At 38.6% G+C, this 17,843-nt stretch overlaps 2 protein-coding genes and 2 pseudogenes across 9 annotated transcripts; 2 read left to right on the plus strand and 2 right to left on the minus strand.

The window, feature by feature from the left end:
* Nucleotides 1-1,896: 1,896 nt before the first annotated feature.
* LOC112282990 (putative pyridoxal 5'-phosphate synthase subunit PDX1) lies at nt 1,897-3,426 on the plus strand. The gene is made up of 2 exons (XM_024521261.3): nt 1,897-2,410; nt 2,657-3,426. Exons 1-2 carry the CDS (start codon nt 2,095-2,097, stop codon nt 3,283-3,285), a joined length of 945 nt encoding a protein of 314 aa, XP_024377029.1. The 5' UTR covers nt 1,897-2,094; the 3' UTR covers nt 3,286-3,426.
* A 1,354-nt stretch (nt 3,427-4,780) lies between these two features.
* On the plus strand, nt 4,781-6,547 carry LOC112282585 (uncharacterized). Of its 6 annotated transcripts, none has more exons than XR_016502947.1 (5): nt 4,781-4,991; nt 5,078-5,182; nt 5,342-5,418; nt 5,920-6,167; nt 6,270-6,547. XR_016502947.1 is itself a non-coding variant. In XM_024520369.3 (5 exons), exons 2-5 carry the CDS (start codon nt 5,168-5,170, stop codon nt 6,384-6,386), a joined length of 468 nt encoding a protein of 155 aa, XP_024376137.1. In that variant the 5' UTR covers nt 4,828-4,991; nt 5,078-5,167; the 3' UTR covers nt 6,387-6,547. The 6 variants fall into 6 exon arrangements, 5 of the variants coding, with proteins under 5 accessions (XP_024376134.1, XP_024376135.1, XP_024376136.1 ...); XM_024520369.3 differs by having other exon boundaries at nt 4,828-4,991; nt 5,331-5,418; XM_024520370.3 differs by having other exon boundaries at nt 4,828-4,991; nt 5,099-5,182; nt 5,331-5,418.
* A 605-nt stretch (nt 6,548-7,152) lies between these two features.
* LOC112282808 (cytochrome P450 704B1-like) lies at nt 7,153-10,199 on the minus strand (annotated as a pseudogene). Its single transcript, XR_016503179.1, has 4 exons — nt 9,340-10,199; nt 8,852-9,094; nt 7,934-8,683; nt 7,153-7,763 (listed from the first exon to the last, which is right to left on the minus strand). The product of XR_016503179.1 is annotated as a cytochrome P450 704B1-like (transcript).
* A 3,398-nt stretch (nt 10,200-13,597) lies between these two features.
* LOC112282809 (uncharacterized) lies at nt 13,598-17,843 on the minus strand (annotated as a pseudogene). The gene is made up of 10 exons (XR_016503180.1): nt 17,840-17,843; nt 17,549-17,622; nt 16,690-17,030; nt 16,428-16,542; nt 15,892-16,237; nt 15,445-15,670; nt 15,005-15,163; nt 14,458-14,823; nt 14,085-14,150; nt 13,598-13,915 (listed from the first exon to the last, which is right to left on the minus strand). The product of XR_016503180.1 is annotated as an uncharacterized LOC112282809 (transcript).

Here is a 17,843-nt window from a genome sequence, read left to right on the forward strand (position 1 = left end):
ACACTTACATTTTTTTTACATGTTTTTGTAATGTAATATTAATTAACAAATATTCTTAAAAAATCTAATTTTGTAATTAACTTGGATTGCACCATCTTTGCATAACTTATTTTTATTACAAAGAAATATAAATTAAATAGTTCAAAGAAGTTTAAACACATTTTATGGAAGAATATTGGTTGTTATGTAAATAAAGTTACTTTTAATTGCAACTACATACATGATAGAATAAGAAAATAATAAATATATAACTTTATTGGCTAGTTTCTTAAAAATTTGTGTATGTCTATTTTTTTTTCAATAAGGTATAGAATATAATATATTATACCTTAAAATATTTCTATTTTCACTATTAGGATATCAAACATATATGTAGTCTATGACTTGTGCAATAATATTATTGAAATTTATAAATAAGTTACACTTACATATATTTAAAAAAACATATATTAATTTGTACAAATATAATCGCTTTCTGAAGTGATTATGGAGTTGGATGAGCAGAATTACTAAGTCAATGAAATACACAAAGAATTTTATAAGAAAGCATTGACTGTAGATCCTACTCTTGTGACAAAACAAGTGAGGATTCAAGAGAGTTAATGATGTGGATTCAAGCCAAAGGTCATAATAACTTATTATCAAAAAGGTACAAGGTTGATGTATTAATCAAAATGCCAACATATTTTAGTTAGTACTTTTCTTTTTGGATATAAGAATATGGGCTTGGGCATTGGTATGGCAATAAACATTTTTTCCAACACTATTGTTGTAAGAGAAATTGATTTGTGTAATTAAAGATACTATGCAATAAAACCTTGGAATTTGCACAACTATTGCAATAGCAAATTTTAGTATTACTCCTGTTGTTGTTTTAGAGTCATGCAATTCGTCTTTCATTGTGGTATTGTTTCCAGATCTTGGTTGATATCCTAATTTGGCCTTAGTCTCAATTTGACAAGTTTCATTCTTCTCTACTATAGCTTAAATCATGGTGTGACTTTTTTTTACTAAAATTTACTGAAATCGAATACAAATTAAGTTTGATTTGATTTTCTTATAGTTTATATTTCTTGCTAATCAAGCAATAAGAAGCACTTCTCTGAAAAAAAATAATAATTAGAAGTTGGTTTTATTTTTAATTTTTTAAAAAAATGTTTTTACCCAATTTTTCTAGCATCCTCAAAATGTCGTGTGAGCATTGGCAGCACCAGATAATAAAGAATATCCTTAAAAGTAGCTCTTATTAGGAATAAAGCACATTCATTCATCCCTTGGGACACTGGAAACCTGGACATCAAATGTCCACACAAAAAGGAAGGGCAGTGAGTACCCCGTCCTATATCCAAATTCTAAGCTCATGGGTGTGCCACATCCATGCTCAAAGCTGGGTGCATGAACATTGATTTTCGGTGTTGCTCATGGAAAATGTCAAATAGTGGGTTTTCTTTTGCACCCAACTTGGCACTTTGCAGCAAACTTAGACAAAATTCCAAGGACGGATTGATTAGTCCCAACTTTTATCATCCTACTTTTTCAAGTTCCACATTGAGTCACTGTCAAATCTATCACTTATTAACAAAACAAATACTGTATTCGCCTGTTGTTATTTACACAAAAGTTCATTCATCCACTTTTATTCTGCATTCGTTGAGCTTTTCCAAGTGAGGACGTTTGTTGGGCACATCGTCAAAGCGAAGGGAACTTCGAACAGGAGATGTGGCAGCCTCACGTTCAGTTCTCAAGTAAATGGATCCTATGACCAACGCACCTATGACCGTAAACTGTCTGCCGCAACTCGCCGCCCACGACCATGCCCTGTCCCCACGGCTGGCCCGATTCAATACCCCGAGAACATAAACCGCGATGTATCGAGAACTTTCCGCCAAATTCCGCAGCGACGCCTCTTCAGCAGTGCTCTTCCAGTTGGAACGTGCACATCTGAGCATTTAATTGCTGAGGAAGCTCCTTGTTGTCTCGCACCGGACTCTGTTTTGATCAAGGTCGTGGGTTTCAGTTTTCACGGTTGAATTACGAGAGGATTGGCTGGGAGCTGTGAGCAATTGGAGTGGAGAGAGAGCGTGAGAGCTAGAGATGGAAGGCGATGGCGTTGTGGCGGTGTACTGCGACAATGGAAAAGGGTTGTCGGAGAACAACAACAAGAAGACAGTCTCGTATGCTGTGAAGGTTGGATTGGCACAAATGCTGCGCGGCGGAGTGATCATGGATGTTGTGGATGCCAATCAGGCCAGGATCGCTGAGGAAGCAGGGGCAGTGGCCGTCATGGCTCTGGAGCGCGTGCCGGCTGACATCCGTGCGGAGGGTGGTGTGGCCCGCATGAGCGATCCCTCTATGATCAAGGAGATCAAGAAGGCCGTTACTATTCCTGTTATGGCGAAGGCTCGAATTGGTGCGTGGTTTGTCTGATCTCGCTCGTATAGTATGCGTGTCCCTTCGGCTTGCAGGATTTTGTCTCATTGTTATTTCATGGATTTTGTTTTAGGATTCGATAGGAATGAATGAAGTCGTTAGTATTGAGTGGACTTGCCCTGATGTGAGAGTTCAATGTTTACTACAGTAGGGATGGATTTTTAGCATGCAGCGATTGTGGTCCTCGGGAATTTGCTCTAACCTTGCAACTCCTTTGACTGAGCAGGGCACTTTGTGGAGGCTCAAATCCTTGAGGCAATCGGTGTAGATTACATTGATGAAAGTGAAGTCCTGACACCAGCTGACGACGTAAACCACATTAACAAGCACAACTACAGGATTCCATTTGTGTGTGGATGCCGTAACCTGGGAGAGGCTTTGAGGCGAATTGCGGAGGGTGCCGCTATGATCAGAACCAAGGGAGAGGCTGGCACTGGTAATGTTGTGGAGGCTGTGAGGCACACGAGATCAGTGTTGGGTGAGATTCGGCGATTACAGAGTCTAGACGATGACGAAGTTTTTACTTTCGCCAAGCAAATTGCTGCACCTTACGAGCTTGTCAGGCAGACCAAGCAGCTTGGAAGACTTCCAGTCGTCAATTTTGCAGCTGGAGGAGTAGCCACCCCTGCAGACGCAGCTCTGATGATGCAACTCGGATGTGATGGAGTGTTCGTTGGTTCAGGGATTTTCAAGAGTGGTGATCCTGTGAAGCGCGGACGCGCCATTGTGGAAGCTGTTACACACTACAACGATGCACACATGCTTGCCGAAATGAGTGAAAACCTTGGTGAAGCAATGGTGGGCATCAATTTAAGTGACAAAAAGGTCGAACGTTTCGCTGCCAGGTCCGAATAGAGAGAACACTACTGGCTATACTTGTCATTGCCTAGTATTTCTTTTTATTTTTCAGAACTTGTGCTAGCACGTCCATAAGAGACAATGCAATGTACAATTTTTTTAAAAATCTTTGGGATCAAGGTTGGATCTTTCACAGTCTCCACCTTTGGTTGATTAGAAGAAATTGTGGTCGCTTTTCTTCTCCACATTGCCTTCTGCGCGCAGTACTTGTGCTTTAGATTTATGATGGTGGGCATTCTTTTTCTTTTTTCCAAAAACTTTCAATCGACTGCTTCCCTTCCAGTCTACTTTGTTTCACCATCAGTTTCTTACGTGATGAGTTTCCCGTTAAAGGCTATATGATGTCTGAATAGCAACTATTGAACACTTTAGTTAAAATGCTGGATATCCTGTTTCCATTTGGATTTCTTCCTGTTCTAGAAACGTAGCAGAAACAATATACAACAAGTGTGACGAGTAAAATGACACCATTGTGACTTAGGACGGAGGGCACCATCAATATTTAGTCAGTTACAGTCTAGAAGACTTGGATATGAAATGTTTCTTAGTTTGTAAGAACTAATACTATTCAATAATTGGTGCATTTTCCTAACGATAACTTCGCAATGGACATATGTTTCAATATTATAAGTTCGAAATGAGAGAATTCACTAAGTTCTAATATTCTGTCAAAAATGAATATTATTCAATAGAGACTGCTCTTATTATTCCTGAAACTATCATAATCAATTAATGATAACTTTTTATAACTGCAGTTACCTAATTTCAAGATTAAATACTAGATGTATATATCATATGTACAAAAATGGCAACATTTTTATTGATATGGTTTGTTATACATTGTTCAACTAAAAGAAAACATCGTGATCCAACATTGAATATGAACAACTACAACAATATTCAATGCACAACCGACATTTTAATATGATATTTAAGATATGTGACACTTTTAGTAAAACATGATACAATTGTCTGTTAATGTGTGTAAAACCTCAAGTATTATTAGTATATTCCATCTACGAAAATTAAAATCTCAAGTTAAATTCGTCAAATAAAAATAAACATTTAACAATTTACTATACAAATGCCCATAATGCCCAATTGCAAACACCACTAACTGCAAGATATTCTTTTACATTAGAAGACATTTTAAAGCATTCCTAAATCCTTGAAACCTTTTGCAAAACCCTTTGTAACCTTTTGGAAACTAACATGATTTAGGTTTTTCCATAATAAATATTACAGCACTTTTAGAAAATTTTATAAAATCACAAAGACTTTTTTTATACTTTATCACATAAATACACATATACATGAAAACTTTTTTATTTTTATTTTTATTTTTTTCTGTTTTTTGACATATATAAATTCGTACATCAATCACAATACTTTCGTTGTCCTTCGCTGCAGTGGTGCGAAGAACGAACGTGGGCACCGGACGAATTCCGTCGACAGAGATAGACGTTCCGTTGGTCCTGATCCAGAGCGGAAGGGGCTGGAAGGCTCGATGCCGCCTCGCCAGTCTCGCAATTCCATCGCAGGCGCATTCAATCCTATGTGCACCCCTTTCGCCGCTGCTACTCTCGCCTGTGAACCAGAGAATTTCTCCATGGCAGGGACCCTCTGCCCAAGTTTGTCTCCGACATTACTGCAGATTGAGTGCCTTGATTTCAGGCTAAGCGGCCTCTCGAGTTCATCAGCGGGTGCGTTGTTACTACTCCACCACTTTGCGAATTTCGTTTTTGTCGTTCTGGTATGAATTGAAGGGTTTTTTTATTGGGTTTTGTAGCTGGCGTTTCATGTAGTTCAGTTGGTGGGAGAGGCTACCTCCGATCATGGGTTCGTGCATTGGTTTCTCCACGGTCGCTCGTTGTGTGTAATGCGTTACACTCAGGTACGTCCAAATTTGAATGCTGTTGTGATGAGCGTGCAGGGATTAGGGGTTACATTGGGTCGGAGCGCCTTTGAGGTTGCTGTGTTGAGTTTAGGCAGATGAGGAATCTGTATTTCTATGGACAATTGTTTATCGATTGTCGATGAAGGTTGTTGTCAGGGTTTGGAATTCTGTATGTGCGAATGGGATGGAAGTCGAGGCTGTGGCAATTAGCACATGGGTCTTACAAATTACAGGCGAGTTTGTCAAAACTTACGGATGCTGATAAAGCTATAAATATTAGTAATGTATTTGCGTTACTGCATTTATCTACTGCGAAAAGTGTGGAAGAAATCCTAACGGGACTCTCAAATCCGACCCTCTAGTAAAATGTCCTCTGAAGTTGCTGCTTGAACAGCGTCTTTCTAGTAATGTAGTTTTTCAGGGTCTTGCTACAGTCCTTAGTTTGAGGAGTGTATACCAGCTATAAAATCCATTGTTGCAAGATGGCACAATGAGTTTAAAAAGTATCAGAATTTAGATGGTTTATCTGAAATTGATACCATAATATGAGAATTCTACTTAGTATATACAACTAAATTAAGCACCTCATCGCATAGCTCATTTCGAGTCTCAGTTTACAGAACCATCTGTAACCTAACCGTTTGAGGAACCAGTAAGTCCATGGTATCCTGTTTAGATTTAATATGTGTGAATCAGTAATCAGTTTTCTTCTAGGCGACGTAACTCTTTTGCAGGTCGTGGCAGATGGGCAGTGGGAACTGGGACTTGTATTACAAGGCAAGGCCTTGCTGCGGGTGCTTGGAGTGATAGAATCCGACAAATGAAGAGCAGAAGGGTTGCGGATCCAATCAGAGCCATGGGAGAGGATACCATGTGGATTACAGCTTCTAGCGCAGTTGGTCTGGTTTTGAGTCTAGCAGCTGTCGCTGCCCTAGGCGGTTACTTGCTCTCTATGGGTGTGGACAATGCAGAACTTAGTGAGGTGAGGAAAAAAACAACCCCTTCTATGAGACCCAAAAATATGTAGTCATGTGGTCGTGTCTGAAGTACATTTGACATTGGAAATTTCTATGTTGTGTTGTAGGAAGAGAAGATTGAGAGTCTGAAACAGCAAGGTTTATATGAAAAGCCAGAGCCTACTCAATATGAAGAACAAGGAGTTGTTACACGGACTCGGAAGCGTCGAAGCAGCAAGGATTAGTTGCATCTGCTTCTGCTCCCTCTTCTTCTGATCATTGTTTCAAGTTGTATAGTATATTTTCTTCCATCTGGGCTTACTCTGAAGTTATCTGTATCATATGATAGTCACATCATTTAGTGATTGTATAAGTCTTTTATTAATCAGATTCCAGTTCAAGGGGAGCTTGCATCGTGGACGCATCATTGACATGTGTGACAAAATGGAACTCAATCGTCCAAAGTTTTGCAGAATCTTTACTGGATTTGGGATAAATTTATTTATTGAAACTTCCTGTATCTGTACTTAAGGTCCATTGTTATGAGTCTCAGTGAAAACCTTGCAGGTGCGCAACGTATTTGGTGTGAACATGACTTTTGAAGCAGAACTCCTTTCCTCCATGGTTGGATAGACAACTATTATTTGCTTCTTAAGCATTAGTAATTATAAATTTTTTGTCTACAAATTTTTTATTCAAAAATTAAATATTTTTTAACTAAAAATTTATACTAATTATACTAATTACCCTAATTAAATCTGAAGTTGTTTTTAGAATAACTCCTACTTCAAATTCGTGACTTGTATTTTTTAAGTGGTATTAAAATTACTCTACCATATCACATGTATACTACTGGATTCTTGTGCCACGTTGGTCCACTAAGTTATTCTCACAAATTCACAAAAATCAAAATCAAAATATTGTAGATCTATCTGTCTCTTATTGAATCCTGGTCCTCTCAGGTTCTGATTTTTCCGAGTTCTATAATGCAATAAAATCATTTGAGTAATAAACATGACTTTTACTTTTCCTTTTTCCAACTTAAGAACCTAAACTGATTTTATTATATTTTTACAGACTCCCACTTAGAAAAATCAAACTTTACTTTTCAAATGATCATCATATTAGAAACTGAATCAATAACTTGAATCACGTTCATCACTAGAATTCGATGCTCATGGATGATTCAGCACTGCCAAAGGAACGATGCGGGGTGGATGCTAAAGAACCAAAACAGAGCGCAGGCAAGGCCAGGAAAGGATCCTACCGTAGGTCCCGCATTGAAGGCCTTTAAGACGAAGGAGCCAAGCATCTCCAATTGGGCAACCAACCTTCAACACTCATATGAGATGATACGAAGTATTACCGCCCCCCATGTGCATAAACATTCAATTAACAATCCTCACAATTTGAAGGGTTAGGTCTGTGCCTGAAATACGCTTTATATAAACGCTTTGAAAGGCACCATCCTTGAGCCACCTCTCGGGTTTGAACTCCAGCACATCAGAATCCCTCAAGAATGGCATTCGTCCCATGGAATATGGTACATGATGCACAAAATCGTCCTTTCTTACTTTTGTACCATCGGGGAGTGCATCATCTTCAAACACGTACTTGCTATCCTATGCACATGAAGAACGAAATCTCACAATAATGAACTCCACTCTGAATTTAGCTCAACTCGTTACCCTTTCCTACAAATGCAATCATGAAGATCTTGCCATTCAAAGCGGATGACTCTTAGATTGGTAAAATCAGAGATGATTGTGCATACGCGAATTGATTGACGTACCCTGGCTAGTGGTGGATGTAATCGAAGACTTTCAGAAAGTGCAGCATGGAGGTAGTGCATTCGACCCAAAACCTCATGCTTAAGACGCTGTGCCATAGACTCGAAATCTGTATGGTAGCCAACCACGTCGACCCCTTCCTTATGGATCTTATCAGCGATATCCGAATGGCGGCACATTGCATACGTAAACCATGCAATAGTGACCGCAGAAGTGTCTCGTCTGGCAAGCAAGAAATCAACTCTGACATCTCGCAGTTCCTTGTCGTTGTAGCTATCGTCGCCCCCAGCACGATGCGACATAAACCTGGACAGTAGGTCTTCCTTATTCTGTGAATTGAATCCAAAAGCTTTAGATGTAATCGAATATTCAGCTCGCATGTTACACAGATGCTACATGGACCAAGTATACCTCTCGGCAAGTGATCCAGCATAATCACCAGTAAGCATGCAACTTACAAACTCTCTGCCTGCATCGTGAGCGGCGGAAATCTCCTTGCGTCTTTTGTTAATTACATTCACCGCGAACATGTCCAGGTTGCGAATAGCTTCACGAAAGCAGCATTCGTCTCCTATATTCAATGCCCTTTATATCTTAAACAGAGGGTTCATTGCTCGCCTAACAACCAAACTCTGCGCATCATCAAAAGCTCTTGCGAACGGTACATCTGGTAGAGTGATTGCAAGACAGCCCAGTTCGACTCCGAAGGCCATTTTGCAAATATTATCCAAAGTCAAGCGTATTGCCAAGTCCTGTAGAAATGATCACAATAATCAGCTCATTAACAGGTAGCTTTGCCCGAGGTTGACTAGTTACAAAAAAAAACCTTGCAAAGATTGCTCTGCGTAATCTTTGACAAAAACTTCAGTGGCGCGGAATGCTACCAGTTCAATTTCGTTCTCCGAGGTTTTTCGACTCACCTGGATTTCTACTGGATCCTTGACAGCCATGGCGCTCTTTAAGACATTTGCCAACTTAATAGCGCCTTCTCGGAACACGGTGTCACAGTGATCTCGAAGCTTGCTTGTTGAGAATTCTGTGCTGGCAATCCTGCGGTGACGTTTCCATGCTGCTCCATCCGTCATTAACATCCCAGAACCAAGGAAATCCCCGGCGCGTTCTTGTAAGCCTGGGCCCTGCATGTTGAAAATGTTGCGAGCATGTTAGCACACATCAAAAGATAGCTATGTCAACCCTGCAAATTCTTTTCTGGAAATTTGCGGTGTATACAATCTTCACATCGAATTAATTCTGCACTGTACCTCTTCGATCTCTCAATTTATTTCCGTTTGAAATACTTAACTTGTGAGCTTCTTGAGAGTTTTTGGAAAGATTAGTAAATGCAAGACGCAGTCTACCAGCTGATCATGGACATTGACTGTCCAACAAGCTCAGAAGCAAATTAGTTCATCTCCTTGTCCACAATGTGCTTTCTTACAATCTTTGTCAGGGTGCTTAACTTTCCATACTTGTGGATATTGGTGAGGATGTACTCCACGTTAACAGGGTCAACGGTCGCAAAAAATTTCAGGCTTCGTGGAAACTCTGGAATTGCGAAGGCGAAAGTCTTCACGTCATCACTGAAGTAACTGAGATACCAATCGTTCAAGGTGTCAAAGTTCTGCACGATATCCAACATGCTTCCTATCACGGGCCAAATTGCAGGCCCAGGGATTCTCTTCCTCCTTCCAGATCGTTTGCAAAGCCACAGCCATGTCGACGAAACGATCACAACAAGCGCCACAACAACCGTGATCCATGCTTCCACTCGTCCAGCATTCCCTATAAAAGATTTTGTACCATTCAAAACTTCAAGCAATTTCGGCCCTTCATCCCCCATCCCTGCTAAGCCACCAAGTAGAGAAGCCAGTCAAACAGGCATGCAACCGCTAAATCGACAATTTCACAATCTCAATCCACCAAATTACGCCGACAGTTTTATAAGATGCCCGCACTTCCTGCACGTTTCTTCAATTCTGAAACATAACCTCAAACAGATCCATGTCCCTCAAAGATGCGAATCCCGTAAAGCTGTAAAATGACGAACAACATATCTATTCAACATTTCATCAAATACCCTCCCTCGATCTGAGAGTCCATTACTTTTACTATTCTCGGAAACTTGACAAAACGCACAGAAACTCACCTGTCACAGATCTGAGGGCCCGGATGCAACGAAAACAAAGGCAAAAGAGGATGGGACCCGCACAATCGGCATTGTAAAGGAAGTGCAACAGCAGCAGCAGAATGAGACTTCAGTTGCACCTTCAGACCACATCGTGGACTCAAAAAAACCTGGAGACTTCCCGAACGAGAAACCTCACACATTTGTGGGCGTAAGAGTAAGCGTGGAAGAAAAAGGTTGCGAGAATGTATGTTGCAAGTGTGTGAAAAAAGTTATTGTCCACGCCCCTGTTCTCATGAATCTCATCCTCCATCAGAACCGATTTCGCCGAACAGGTGCCCAGCCAGCACTATGTCTCACATTTTGCTAGGAATTGCTAGAAGTTCTTAAAATATCAGTAGTAGGAGGGATGTAGGATTAAAGGTCAGGGTTTTGAAAAAACCTCACTCGTTTATGAGTAGGCTTGAGCCAGAGTAGATGGCACATATGTTTATATAGAATACATGCATAATTTTGCTTAGATCATAGAATTGCTCTAAAAAGGAGTATATACGTATGTTTTGGGTCAAAGAGTAAATATATGCATGCAACAATTTTCTGCCAATTGTGGCAGTAGCTACATTTATAGCTCTAATGGTTGCTAAGGGTGCGTTGGTGTATGTGATTAACTTAACCATACATGCAAGTGGAGTCTTCAAGTTTTATACCAAGCTATTATCTTAGTTTTTGTTTTGTTTGTGATTTGGTATCTTAGTCTAGAGTTTTTTTTTTTTTTTTTTTTTTTTTTTTTGGTACAGACATTGTGGTAGAATGATTTTTAGGTGATTTTAGAGGATTTTTATGAATACAAATAATAATTGTGTTTTTATTTTTATTTTTATTTTTATTTTTTTCTCACAAAAAAGATATCTTTTTTTGAGAAACACTTCACTTGTTTATTTGCATTCATCTAGTTCTTGTCCTTAATAAGACCACAACATGAACAATTGTAAGCACATAAGCAACAACAAATACATCTAGTAACAAGTGAGGTATTTAAAAAAAATTATGGTTCTAGTAACTATGAAGAGGTATGCCATTGATGACTTGAATTAATTCTTTTACACCAATCCTATTGCTTTGTGACTCATTGGAAATCCAAAACTTAAGAAGATTTTTTTTTAGCATAAGTTTTGAGCTCTCTAGCAAAGAGCTGCTATCCACCACTATCCTTGACAGCTTCTATGCTTCTACTCAAGAAGAAGTAGTTGCACACACCAATAACAATGAGTTAATAGAGATGTTTATCAATAGCAAGAAAGAGAAGACAAAAAAGTAAGGAATGCTATTGGTTATTGCCAACTTGTTACAATTAAATAAAAAAATAATGTTTATAAGAGCTGCATCAATATATTTGCTATTAATAAATAGGTTGTTAAGTGTTGCTTACCGAAGTTTTTCAGCTTTAAACTCTTAATAAGACAATATGAACATATGTAGTTTTCTTTGTAGTTATACAAACTACCCTCTTTGATTATAATTATGTAATGCTTGAAGCACATCTTAGCATGAAACTTGCATTGTACATATTGAATCTTGCTACTAATTCTACATTTCATCAAAACTTCTAGTTTTTGTAAGAATATGGAGGAAATTAGAGATTTTCAAATTGAGCTAGTAGAACAAATTATTGATGGTATTATTACCAATTAGATTGATGGAAAAAACCAATGCTAATCATAAAACAATGAAAGAGCTTAAGGAACAAATCTCTACAATGTTGGCCATTGGCTGTTAAGTGCATGTCCTTTCTTCATTATTCAAGGACTTTGCAACCAAAAACAAATGTTATATAGTAACTAAGACCTTAGACATTACCAATATAATATCTAATATCACCAATGATAGCAATCATAATAGGTGACTAATGTGAGATATGCAAGAATAAGAATACAACAAAGTAAGTAATTAGCATGAAAGTATTAAAATGGCATAAATGTTACAAAATAACAAGTAGGCTTGTTGTTATTTATTTTCTACATAGTTTTACTAGCACCTCTAAATTACATGCAAATCAATAAGTTTCCACTATTATTAGGTTATTGTTAATATTTATAAATAAATAAGTTAATAGCATTGATGCAAATATGTGTATTTGAACAAGCAAATAATTACTATTTGCATGTGTTAAGGTACATATAGACCAAGATTGTAGAGAGTTATATCTTTACTTGATTTTTTATTAAGTATTTTGTATTAAGGAGCATCTTAGCTTCTAACAAGGCCATCATGTAATTGCTTAACTTAGATAAATAAGCAAAGTTAGCAAAAAGTAATATCCATAAGAATTACTTCAAATACTTAGTAATAGCCTAGAAAAATGCATTGTTAGTAATTGAATTGATACAACTAATGGTTGATGTCATCTATTATTTACATGTAGAGAAATCTCTCTTTATTCAAGTGCTATAAGTGTGGAAGCAACTATACAAATATTTCAAGAAGTGGCATGCCAAGCAAGCATAATTATATAGTGCATGTGTTTAATGATTTTTTTTAAATGCACAACTACTTAACTATTGTTACAAACTTTTAGATAGATCCTATTAACATCAAGTAGCAGCAAAATTTTAATTAGCACCAATTAGTCAATGACTTGACATTAAAGAAACGTGAAGGTATAGTAAGTGTTTTAACACATTTGATAGAGGTGACAATCAAAGAAGAGTAATTAATTATAAAATAAAAGTAAATTACAAAATAAGGTTTATACTTTAGGATTTGGGATTTAAGATTTTTGGAAGATATTGTAATTGAAAATAAGAAAAATATTTTTTAAAAGATATTTTTTTGGAATTTATATTAGAAAGAACTGAAAAGAAGAAGAAGAAGAAGAAGAAGAAAAAAAAAAAATCTCTTAAAAAGAAGAGCATTTTGGAGTTTTTTTAAAAAAGAGCTAGAAAAAGTTTTAAAAAAAAATTTAAGAAAGATAGTGATTTAAATGTATTAATTTTCTTTTAAATTTTTTTACTTTATTTAGGATTATATAAATATGTATAGTAATATTGTTTTATTTGAAAATTATTATAAGCAATTAATGGCAATAAAAAGTCCAATGCCTTCTTAAGGCTAGATGTTAGCACTGCAACAACATGCAAAGAAGGTGATCTATATTCAGAACAACAAAGCAAAGGGGTTGTAGCAATTGCTGAATGATGAGATTTGAATGCATTTGTTAATTGAAGAAGAGGATAAGCACCTACACTTCTGGACAAATTTGTATTTGTTGGATATGAACATGAATAATATTAAATGGATAAAGAAATATATGTGCATTACTGAACATCCTCAAGTATTATGCTTTTGGTATGCATTTATTTAGTTAATGAAGTGCACTATAAATTTAGTATTTAAATTCATGGCTTGTACTTGTGGTTATGTTTGTAAGTTTTTTGTTTATATTGCAAGGATGTTATGTTTATTGTATTGATGTGGAGGTTCCATATTTATTTGCGAAGTGATTTGTACTAGCAACTGCATTCAAAAGTAGAGTATTAGAATATGGTAGAATGTCATGGCATATTTAAAATCATATAAGTTGTTCTCTGCTAATGTGCCAGCTCAGAAATATGAAGCTAACATCGTAAAGGGAAAGCCACCACAATGAAAGCTTCCACCAGCCTGAATGTAAGCACAACGAGGCTCATTAAATAGTGTGAGGATTCAAGCACTTTTGCATCGCTACGATATCAAGTGCAAATTTCAGCTGAAGCAGATGTTTAGAATTACTGCAACGGGAGAAATGACAATGGAAAATCTCAATATGCTCACCATGAAAACTTCCTGTGACGAGCACATTTGGGTGGTTACAGGCTTGAATCTGCAGTATCAAAGAGATGGAAGAAAAAAGTAAGAAGACATAAATCACATACCCTACTCTTTAAAATGGTTTGGAAATGCTCCAAGTGCAGTCAACACTGAGATACCACAAGCGACGACATCCAGCTCTCACAACGAAATACACTATGAGCTTCATAGTAGTGTCTTACGTTATTCTGAGGCGAGTAAGACTTCATGTAGTGATAATACTCCTCTTTGAAAGGATTACCCCATTTCTGCACAGTTTTCAATGTCAATAAGCATGCAAATGTAAACAAGGCGTACCATCTTAAAAATCGGATGTGTTTTTTTCATAGGAAGAGCCAGGAAGGAAATACAAAAAAATAAATGATAATATATAAACAAACATATAAGTAAAATTGGAACATTAAAACCTAGTATAGAAGATAGATCTACATGGAGCCTGATAAAAAATGATGACATCGTCTACTGCTTCATACAGATAAGCATTTTGTGTTGAAAACAGGGAAGGTGTAACTTGACTTCAAAAACGTTGCAAACATCCTGCAGATTAGGTCATACCTCCCATTCTAGGGTTGTGAGAGGAATGGATGGATCAAGCATGGTTGTTAAAACATCTACGAACGCCACTTCCGCGATAACGGTAGTGAATAGATCAGGTCGCATGGTCAGAACTGCACCCATCAGGAGGCCGCCTGCACTCCGTCCTTGAATAGCAAGCTTACATCGAGATCCATACGTATTCTCCAATAAGTACTCTGCGCAAGTTATAAAATCTGTGAAGGTGTTTTTCTTATTCAGTAATTTCCCATTCTCATACCACTTGCGCCCCAACTCTCCTCCCCCTCGAATATGGGCAGTAGCAAGTACAACCCCTCGATCTGACAAAGATAGTGTGTCCAAGAAGAACTCGGGGTCATACGAAATCTGAAAAAACAAAACCAACGCATAAGCTCAACGGATCACATTTATGTGAATCTATTCGTTCACACAACATCAAAATCATAATGCACTTCGTCCTCTGAAGCTAATTCTGGACGCCAAATTGGAAATTGGGGCAAAAAATACACAATCGACAGTGACAACTTGAGGGGTTGAATGTGACTACCCTGTAGGAACCATAGCGAGAGAGATACAATGGGTCTGCGCCATCCAATTTAGCAATATCCTTCCTGTATACGATTGATATAGGAATGCGTGTGCAATCACTGGCTGTAGCCCAGGACCTCACGGTTTAATACTGGTTTGTGTCAAAGCCACCCAAGACCTAGAAACCACAACACGCAGATGTCAGCAAGATGAGCATGTACAAATATTTAAACATACAGTGAGATTATAAAATGCAAGCTGAGATTGATGAAAGCTACGCCGGAAATGGCCGGCAATACCTCTCGCCAGTTTTGAAATAGCTCACACGCAACTTTGTTATCTCAGGCACTTTCTATTAGTACCTTCAAAGTGACTTGCTATCGAGTTGTGGACTTCACAAAAACCAACCCACGTGACAAATTGGACACCTCACGCGGAAAAGAGAAGAAAAGAAAATACCGGCGTCGACTTTTTCAACACGGCCTTGCCCGTGTTCACATCATAATCATAAATAGAATATGGAGTTCGCAAGGAGCTATAACCATATGGAAAGATGTGGGAGTTGAATTGGTATGATCCACGCTGTAAGGAATACGTGGGCTCCAAAACCTTGATTCTCTGTCCCTCAGAGAGCGACTCTACTGGCTTTCCAGCTGGAGAAAGTGCATAATAGTGATGGCTTGAAGTTCATCTTCACGAACAATGACAATAAGATGATCCTTTACGGTCAATACATTTTCCAGCTTCACGCTGCACCACAGGAAAATTCAACTACTTTTCAACATCAAGCTTCACGAAACAAAAGTTCTCGCACACACTTTAGGGATCAAGCTTTAAGAATTTTGACAAGATGTATTTTCTAAAACTGTAAACTCACAGGTTTGGAAAAATACCTAAATTGCGTACCTAAATCTATGAGGAAGCAGCACACTTAAGGCAGAGATGTTTTCAACAGGAGCAACTAGAAGCTCCAAATTAAATGCCTCTTCGCTCCTCCTCACAAAATAAAAGTGGTCTCCTTGATGAGTGACGTCGTAATCTTCACCTTTAATATGAGGCGATAGAAGTTCCATGCACCCGACCATCTAACTGGAGCTCAAGTAGAGGACAAATTGGGTCACCTTGTCCTAGTGTACACAAAAATATACTGCTTACTCTCTGACTTGTCAAGATCAAGAAAGTATTCCTCATTTTGTTCATGATACAGGCACTCATCGTCAGATTGCTCGTTATTCAATTTGTGTCGCCAAACCTGAGAAGCAAACCATAACATTAGACAGTTAAAGATACCACATGTTTGATGACTTAAGTTCAGGATAAAAAGAGAAGTACATGCACAACATGTGCTGGAAATTCCAACCATGTGACACAAGTAAGAAACCTGCTCAGTGTCTAGCTAACCCTCAACTGCGAAAAGAGAACAAAGAAACGTGAGATTAGACCTTGTAAGGACGGAGCACTTCATCTAGGGTCACGTAGAACAATGTCTCACTGTCCGCGGCCCAGTCAATTTTATCAGAATGGGCCGCGGACATTGGGTTCTCGGAGGATACTTTCCTGCCAAGGACAGACTTCCAGCATTCTGGGTGTCACTCAAAAGAAGTAAATCCGTGTCACTCTAGAATTGAAATCAGACACGAATTGAAGGTTTACTTTTAGAAGTGGCATGCGCGCATCCTGAAGTGTCACTCACTAGAAGTACACCCCATAGCCCATGTGAATTTACATGCTTGCGTCGATAAACCGACTGCGTGTACCAGCAAAATCAACAAACAATGAACCCCAAAACGACATGTACTGGATGTGTTCAGGTGGCCAGGCATCGGATCTTCACAAATCTCACCAGCCATAACCGCCTCCGTGTGAACATTTTCTTCCTCCAGATGTGCCAACACGTCGGGACTTTTCCTCTCATCATCGCGGATCCAGTAGTAATCGTTCACTCTCTTGTCTCCATGCGTCTCCAACACATGACTGAAATTCTTTGCCACTGGGGGTATAGGAATCACCCCATAGCTGCTGCTGCACGCGCTCCAACACCTTTGCTAGCTTCTGCTACAATAGAAAAACGAAGCTTATCAATCCTTATACAATAAACTGAACCCAATTACAGCTATCACGAAACCATCTGTCTGAAACAAAACCCACCATACAATTTTCAAAGTTGAGGTACACAAATAAGGGGGAAACAGCACACATAGGTCACCATTTATGTAGACCCACAATCACCGCATGAATTCAATGACAGATCAAAATCTAGCAGGAAAGTTGCGTGAGGAGAGATGCTCAAAGATGTATTATAAAAATGATTCACAAGTCTCTTTCAACCCAACCAAATCCAGACATAAATAGAGCAAAATCAAAACACTTGCAAGCGGAATTCAAAAAATCCAGCTTGCCTCAAATGTACGCCACAACGCAAAGAAATAAAATAACCTCTTCTAGGAAAGAAATGGCAGTGAGCGAATTCAGAGTGGGCAGGTTTTCGTCGCCGACTGCCGTCCAGACCTGATCGATGCAGGAGCAAGTGTTGCGTGAGAAGGGCCAACAAAATCAGACAAACCCACAGGACAGACGGGACCTTCGCGATCGCGGAAGGGGAGCGATTAGAGAATCCCCAGTAAGACGGAGAATCCGCTGAATAGACATGAAGCCGTCACGGAACACTGGTCTCAACAATCCTCACTCCCAATGTGGTTGTGGCCAAGACAGACGTCATATGACGCCCACATCCAGCCTCCCACTGACATTGTCAGATCTACTAGAGAATTTTTTGAGCGGACTTGTTCTACGACTTGAACACTGTACTAGTTCGCGCCGCTCTGAACATTGCACTAATTTATCGACAGTTTACCCAT

This window comes from Physcomitrium patens, chromosome 5 (genome assembly GCF_059467195.1).
Source record: "Physcomitrium patens ecotype Gransden chromosome 5, ASM5946719v1, whole genome shotgun sequence".
NCBI classification, from domain to species: domain Eukaryota; kingdom Viridiplantae; phylum Streptophyta; class Bryopsida; order Funariales; family Funariaceae; genus Physcomitrium; species Physcomitrium patens.

Excerpts from the sequence above, each read along its gene's own strand:
- LOC112282990 (XM_024521261.3), top strand. The coding sequence starts at position 2,095 with ATGGAAGGCGATGGCGTTGTGGCGGTGTACTGCGACAATGGAAAAGGG. Across the intron at positions 2,411-2,656 it reads TATGGCGAAGGCTCGAATTG|GGCACTTTGTGGAGGCTCAA; the intron begins GTGCGTGGTTTG and ends TTGACTGAGCAG.
- LOC112282585 (XM_024520366.2), top strand. The coding sequence starts at position 4,796 with ATGCCGCCTCGCCAGTCTCGCAATTCCATCGCAGGCGCATTCAATCCT. Across the intron at positions 4,992-5,077 it reads CCTCTCGAGTTCATCAGCGG|CTGGCGTTTCATGTAGTTCA; the intron begins GTGCGTTGTTAC and ends TGGGTTTTGTAG. Across the intron at positions 6,168-6,269 it reads ACAATGCAGAACTTAGTGAG|GAAGAGAAGATTGAGAGTCT; the intron begins GTGAGGAAAAAA and ends GTTGTGTTGTAG.